The sequence below is a fragment of the Morone saxatilis genome, unplaced genomic scaffold (assembly GCF_004916995.1).
Source record: "Morone saxatilis isolate NCDOM2014 unplaced genomic scaffold, NCSU_SB_2.0 Contig23, whole genome shotgun sequence".
NCBI classification, from domain to species: Eukaryota; Metazoa; Chordata; class Actinopteri; family Moronidae; genus Morone; species Morone saxatilis.
Genome location: NW_023339796.1, coordinates 801,377 through 809,377, shown reverse-complemented (window position 1 = coordinate 809,377; position 8,001 = coordinate 801,377). Strand labels below are relative to the sequence as shown.

Genomic DNA, 8,001 nt, shown 5'->3' with positions numbered 1-8,001 from the left:
CGATCCACAGTTAATGCTGAGAAAGGGATCAGAACACACACTGCAGAGCAGTCTGTTGGTCTGGGACCAGTTAGGGAGTCCAGTGCTCACAGTGCTACTGCTGATCGGTCTATATGTATAACATACATTCTGCATCCTGTAGTACTGCCCTTAATAAAGTTCTGAGGGTTGTTTGAGGAATTACTATATCCAGAGCACCTGGATATTTTATTCACAGAGACAATTTCACAATTTTATTGATCTTATTGTTTCTCTCTGGTGTGAGATAACAGTGCAAAGAAGAAATTAATAGAAATAGATTTGCTGATAAATAAACCTGCGAACCAGAAGTCTTTGTTACAGTGGTACCACTAAACAACTGCACCCTTAATGCACCCTTACTGTGTTACTACCCTCTTTTATTTTAAACATTAATCATTAAAATGCTTCAGGAAAAGTAAAGAAATGCTGCTTAATTAAATTTGAGTTGAGTTAATAGTGACTCATTGTGTTTTTGGCAGCTTAAAAAGGGACCGCCGGTGCCCCCACCACCAAAGGTCACACCTACCAAAGAGGTGGCAGAGGAGCAAATCATTGACCTGTTTGGAGGAGAATTTTTACCAGCACCTTCACCATCACAGGTCTGTAGAGTCATCACAGGTTTACGTGTTCAGCAGAGCAATTAGTATTTACCTGTTTACCTGTTTTTATTTTGTTATTGTCCACAGCCCAATGAAAGACCAGGAGAATCTCTGCTCGACCTGGACTTTGATGCCTTTCAACCAGATGAGAGTGTTTCACCGATACCACAGGTTCTCTCAGATTTTACCTGCAGCAGTTTGAAGCAGAAAGCAGTACCACTAGTAAATTTTCAGTTTGAAAGCTAATAGGAAGGTTGTCGGTTCAATCCCCGGCTTCTCCCTGCTGCATGTCGACATGCTGTGCATCGGTGTGTGAATGTGAATGAATAAGTTATTTTCTTTTCGATGGGCTTTGCCATCAGGGTGTGAACGGGTGAATGTGGCATGTAGTGTAAAAAAGAGTGGTCAGAAGACTAGAAAGGCTCTGTACAAGTACAATCCATTTACCATTTATATTTCTCTCTTGGTATTGTAGGCCTAAAATGTAATCATCAATATATTAATATTGCAGTATTTCCATAAGTGTATAAATGTGTTTATTTACATGAACACCTTGTGCTCTGACCATTTCAGACAGCTGTACCTTGGGATATGTGGTCGGTGAGTAAAGCTGATATAATTTTACACTGTTATTAATTACAAACATTTACTTTTCAGATTATCATTGAGTGAAAAAGTGAAGAATTCACATTCATTGAATTGAAGATGGTCAATTGTCTCTGTAACTGTACATATCAATTGTTTTTTTCTTTTAGGCAAATGCCCAAACAGCTCAGCCTGTAAGTACACACAGTTACACATCTGTTCTGTTTCTTATCATCACTATATTCTGATCAACTATTGCTTAAGAGCAGGTTTTAATTTATATTTATTGACTCACAATGAGAATGTTCACATTAATGGATTTTGGAAAGGTTGATGCATTGATAAAAGAAAAATGCAACAAAGTGCAATGGAAACAGACACATATACATAAAGCATGAACATGAAGCATGAATATCCACCTAACAGAGCTGTACTGTTTGTAATAATTTACCTAGAATTCATAGTGAATGCGTTTTTGTTTGATGATCTGTTAGAACATTCTGCCTTTCTGCTACGAGTCCTGTCCATCTGTATTTTCATAAACTACTGGCCCTTCAGGCGGACTCAGTCCTGGGAGTTAAGAGGAACGGGGTCAAACGTTAACCCATTCCCTGCCTTTCCCCAAGCAGGCTGCAGACACTGGCTTCGTCGCCGACTGGTCCGCTGACTTTGGTTCATTGTCAGAAAATGGAGACCCTGCATCAAGAGCTGAGGCCCCTGCTGAAGGGCCAGAGGGGGCGCAGGGTGGGGCTCAGGGTGGGGCTCAGGGCTTGCCCCAGGCAGACGGCAGGCAGCCGGGTGGAGACACAACTACTCCACCTCAGGACAGTGAGGCAGCCACAGCAGCTGAAGACGAGGTTAGCAGCTGGGACCCTCAAACTAACCCCAAACTTCATCCTTCTGCAGTCAGAAGTGATGAAGATGAGACAGGGCAGGCAGGTTCAGTGGCTAATACTTCAAGGCAGGAAGACCGCAGGAAGTCCACTCCAGGACTTATATTCACCAATGAGTATGGGGAAGAGATTGAGGACAGCACAGAGAACAGACGAGACAAGTGGTCCAGGTCTCCAGATGGGTCTGGGTCTGAATATGAAACTGCTGAGGAGTGGGGTGAAGCAGGTCAGGGAGGCTGGGCAAGTGCTGATGATGAACTTTCATATGTAGATCGTCCCCCAGTGAATGCCTCAGAGGGACAGGGAGGTGGATACGATGGTGTAGAACAGGTTTCAGCAGAGTGTGATGAAGTGGAACTGCCAGAAAAACCAACTGATCTGAAACAGGGAGGAGGTGCGTTTGATTCAGATCCTTTTGCTGAACACAGGCACGAGGTGCGTTTTGATTCAGATCCTTTTGACTGAACACAGGCAGGAGGTGCGTTTATTCAGATCTTTTGGCCTGAAACACAGGTCAGGAAGGTGCGTTGATTCAGATCCTTTTGGCTGACACAGCGGGTTTTGATCGACTGGAACACAGCGGAGTAGTTTGATTCAGTTCGCCTCAGCTGGCACACAGGAGGAAATATGTTTGATTCAGTTCCCTTCAGCTGGCACACAGGACAGGAGGTGTGTTTGATTCAGATGCTTTTGCTGAAACAGCAGGCAGGAGATACGTTTTGAATTCAGTTCCTCTCAGCTGGCACACAGGCAGGAGTGTGTTTGATGTCAGATCCTTTTGCTGAAAACAGCAGGAGATACGTTTGATTCAGTTCCCTCAGTTGAAACACAGGCAGGAGGTGTGTTTGATTCAGATCCTTTTGCTGAAACACAGGCAGGAGGTGTGTTTGATTCAGATCCTTTTGCTGAAACACAGGCAGGAGATACGTTTGATTCAGTTCCCTCAGCTGGCACACAGGAAGGAGATATGTTTGATTCAGTTCCCTCAGCTGAAACACAGGCAGGAGATACGTTTGATTCAGATCCTTTTGCTGAAACACAGGCAGGAGATATGTTTAATTCAGATCCTTTTGCTGAAACACAGTTTGGAAACAAAGGGGGTTCTGAATTTGATCCATTTGCTGAGACCTTAGGAGAAGGTGGGGTTGTGGTCACTGGGTGTGGAAGCAGTGGGTGGGATACAGACCCTTTTGCCAACACTTTCCCATCAGCGTCGACAGGGACTAAGGGTCCTGCCTCCAACACCATACCCTGGCAGGAAGTTAGTGACAGCAGCAGCTTCGACTCTTCTGTCCTTCAACGAAACTCTGCGTCAGTCTCAGCAGCAGAAGGAGTTAAAGATGTAAACGTTCCCAGAATTCACAAAGAACCAGAAAATTCAGACATGTCCGAAGATGAGGCTGCAAACCGGAGATTTGGAAAATTGTACCAAGAGCTAGATACAGAAAAGGAAGAGGTACTTCACTTCCTGCTGTCTACAGTGTGGTAGATTAGCATAGAGTAGACTAGAAATAAGTGAAAACCCTTTTCCTGTCTTCCCACCCACAGATTGAGAAACAAAGTGAAAATAGTTGTCTTGAAACCTGGATCCCAGCCTGAGCTCCTCCCGCCTCTCCTCTTGCTTGCCTTGTCTGCTTGTTCATTCCATACTTTAATTTTCACATTGAATCCATCTTTACAACTCATGTACCCTAAAGGCTTCTAATACTGATTTGTCTTTGCAATTTAATTTAGGTGACAGACGCGTTTAATGGATTTTCACAGGTAATTTTTCAGATTTGCACCCATTGCCTCAATGAAATAGCAGAGATGAATTCAGTAATCTTTATGTTATTGATAGTTCAGTTCTAATTCAGTCCACCAGGACTGTTGATTTTATCCACCTCAGTTTGTTTTTTATTGTTAGGATTAGGGTCAAACTTAAAAATTTACAGACTTTATTCTTTCATCTTAGGGTTAGGGTTAGATAGAACAAATACAACATGAAGACACAAAAAGCAAACAAATGACCACCTTATTATGTTTAACCAGTGAATTAGCTAGTTATAAAATATCTGGTTAAAGGTCAGAGCTCACTGCAGAGGTCAGAGGTCACAGCAGACCAAACCCTAACTGCATGCTTATGTCATCAAACTTTCAGAAGCCTTTTTCCCAGTAATGTCCTTTTTCCTTATATCTCATTTCTTCATATCTTGTCTGAATGTTTTCGTCTCTTTATATCTTGTTTCTTCATATTTTGTCTCTTTATCTCTCATCTTCTCATATTTTGTCTCTTTATATCTCGTCTCTTTATATCTTGTCTCTAAATGTTTCATCTTTATGTCTCGTCTCTTAATGTTTCGTCTCTGTATATCTTGTTTCTTTATATTTCATTAATTTAAATTAAGTTCTATTTGTACAGCGGCAATTTATAACAAGAGTTATCTCAGGACACTTTTAAAATAGAGCAGGTCTAGACCGTACTCCTTATAACATTATTTACAGAGACCCAACAGTTCCCACCATTAGCAAGACTTTGGTGACTGTGGCAAAGAAAAACTTCCTTTTAAGATGCAGAAACCTTGGACAGACCCTGGCCCTAGGTAGGTGGCCGTCTGCCTTGACCAGTTGGGGTTAGAGAGAGAGAGAAAGACATAGAGGGATAAAGACAGAAGGACAGAGACAAATGTGCACAGCAACAACAGTAGCAGAAACTATACTAATATAAATGACTGATGATTGTGATGATGATGACGGACAGCCTCCCATAATAATAATGATAATAATAATAATAATAACAATATCAGTAATAATATTAATAATAATATAATGATTAATTATCAATAATATTGAAGTGTCTTAATGGACTTATTAGGGCAACCTGATAATAAGGAATTGCAGTAATCCAGTCTAGAAGTAACAAATGCATGGATTAGTTTTTCTGCATCCATCTGTGACAGGATGTGTCTGATTTTTGCAATATTACGTGAATGAAAAAAGGTAGTCCTGGAGGTTTGCTTTATGTGGTAGTTAAAGGGCATGTCCTGATCAAAGATGACTCCAAGATATATCTTGTCTCTTAATGTTTCATCTCTTTATATCTTCTTTGTCTATATCTCGTCTCTGAATGTTTTGTCTCTTATTACCTCATAGCTTTGTGTCATCTCTTATGGTTTTGTTTATTTATATCTTGTCTCTGAATGTTTTGTCTCTTAATAGTTTGTCTCTTAATATTTTATCTATTAATATCTCGTCAATGAATCTTTTCTCCTTACATCTGTTAATGCACATGTCTTAACATCCTGTCTCTGAATGTCTTGTTTTTTAGTCTTCTCTAAATATTATTCTTCTGTTAATGCTAACTTATCATGAATTTCTGGGTCCTGACTGACTGAAATATATTTTTCTTTTTAACATGTGCACTCTGAAGGATTCTACTGGCCCATCATTTTTTGCTGATTTTGATAAGATGGTAAGTTTTTAAATTATGTGCACAATTGTATTGAAGTTAACATGATTAGAAATGGTATTAGGGATGTCACGAGAACCGATACTTCGATACCAAGTTGATACCAATATTCTGAAAACTTGATGGTACTTCTTCCTCCTTCTAGTATACCGTAGGTATCAGAGGTACCAGGTATGCAATCCTGAACTCCCGGACTTGACGGGACAGCTTATACAGTCACAAATATGAACATGTAGAAGACAGTGACAAAAAATAGACAGCCATAAGATTGAAAAGATTACAGAGTGTTTGTTAAGCAGTTTTATACTCTACTACTATTTAATAGTATAAGTATAAAAAACTACAAGGAACAGCTTGGATGGCATTTTCTTTTCTTTATGCCATGCACCTGTACTATTAAGAAAAATACAAGTATGGATCAGGACTCTGTATGAGGAGATGTTAAATGGGGATCGTGGGCAAAAAAAACTTGATCGGGACATATTTACATATGAATTGTGGAATTTAACTGGTATTGGTGTTGGCTACTAAATTTCTGATATCGTGACAACCCTAAACGGTTTATTAATTTCTTTAATTTGCTGTTTCTGTTGAAATGTTCTGTCCTTTAATCTGTTTCTTGTGAACATTTGTGTCAGTTTATTTCTTTTTTATATTTGATCTAGAATTGTTTTTTTTACCTCAAAATATATTCGGTTTCCTCTGACTGGGACAGTAACCATTTAAGGCTGGTTGAAATGTAATACATTTATATTTGGTGTTTGCATAGTTTTTAAATATCAGTGTACTTATGATATCAGCTCTTTTACACTTTGCTGTCATTTGTTTTTCCACATTCTTTATCTTGGGTTAGCCTGGTAGATGTTTTTTTTTTATCTGACATTGCTCAAAAATGTTTGTTGGGTACTTTTCATATTTTCATTATTAATTTATTTATAAGTATGACATGAAGAAAACAAACAGACATGAACCCAGATTATTATTCACAACTGCTCCATTTAGACACTTGTTTTTTAAAGCCTTTTATTTTGAGTGTTATGCAAAATGTCAGCAGCCAAAGTGCTACATTTAAATAGTTTCAGGGTTGTCCACCATCTTTCTTTGCAAAAGAATGAAGTTAACAGTGAATCAACTGAAGCTCCTGAAGCCTCAGAGACACAAGCTGCTGAGGAACAAGACATAACTTCAGCTCCCCCTGCTGGTGAGGAACCTCCAGCTCCCACAGCTGGTGAGGAACCTCCAGCTCCTCCTGCTGGTGAGAAACCAGTAGCTCCTCCTGCTGACGAGGAACCAGTAGCCTCCCTGCTTGGAGATGAGGACCAGTAAGCTCCTCCTGCTGACGAGGAACCAGCAGCTCCTCCTGCTGAAGAAGAGGTGGAGGGACCTGCAGCTGTCCCTGGTGGCGAGGAAGATACAGCAGAAAGTTCTGGCAGCCCAAAGGAGGAGAAGCCTGCTGTGAGTGGACAAGCTGATCTCACTAATGACACTGCTGCCATCTGTGAACATCTGATCATCACCTTCATCATCACTATCATCGTCATTACCACTATCATTGTCATTATTACTATCAACACTATTACTATCATCATCATCATCATCATCATCAACATAATCATCATTGTCATCAACAGAATCATCATTATCATCATCACTATAATCAGCATCATCTTGTGATCTTCATCATTAGTAAGGCTGAAGATATACTGCACTCGTTTTAAGTACGTGTTTGTAGGCGTGATGGCTGCCTCACGTATATTGCGTCCGTTGGCTGTGCATGTCTTAAGGGAATTAATGCAGTGTGGTTAAAAAGCAAATATATCTCTGGCTTAAAGTGTGAATCATCAGCACTTTATGTTAAATCTAACATTTAAATTCTGAATTCATTTCATTACAGTTTGACTTAAGTAGAGGTGGGTGATTTCATGGGTGACTTCATTTAAACAATTATTTAAGTAATAACATGATCAAATGTGATTTTCTCTCCAAAGTCAACTGTTGGATCTCCGATCTCTGACAAGGAAGAGGTTGGTGAGGTATGTACCGCCACACTTTTTGATTGCTACACAAATAAAAACTTCACTTGATAAGTTAGAGTAGTGGAATTCAGATGGCTGGGCTGCAAACAGGATAATATCAAGTGAAGATAAGTCCTTGATGAAAATGTCAACAGAAAATCCTGGATATCCAACACACTGAACACTGAACTCCAACTGACTTTCTTAATTACCAAGTGTGTTCACTCTGGAAGAAAAAGATCTTACACTAGAACCTTTTGTCAAATTGTATACGTAAAAAAAATATACTTATAATAACAATAATTATACTTATTTCTGACCAAAACACACACCGCTTACTGATGTTTTATCTGTCAACAGCTACTGTAACTTTATGTTAATTCAATTCAATTCAATTTCAATTCAATTCAATTTTATTTTTATAGCGCCAATTCATAACA

The 8,001-nt window shown here is 39.5% G+C and overlaps 1 protein-coding gene across 1 annotated transcript in view; it reads left to right on the top strand.

The window, feature by feature from the left end:
- amph (amphiphysin) overlaps nucleotides 1–8,001 on the top strand; it is a gene marked incomplete at its 5' end in the record, with an annotated part of 17,443 nt that overhangs the window by 4,150 nt on the left and 5,292 nt on the right. The window contains 8 exon segments of the mRNA XM_035670000.1: nucleotides 510–620; nucleotides 708–791; nucleotides 1,194–1,220; nucleotides 1,376–1,399; nucleotides 1,835–2,062; nucleotides 3,833–3,862; nucleotides 5,508–5,549; nucleotides 7,535–7,579. Of these exon segments, the coding sequence (XP_035525893.1) occupies nucleotides 510–620; nucleotides 708–791; nucleotides 1,194–1,220; nucleotides 1,376–1,399; nucleotides 1,835–2,062; nucleotides 3,833–3,862; nucleotides 5,508–5,549; nucleotides 7,535–7,579 (591 nt within the window).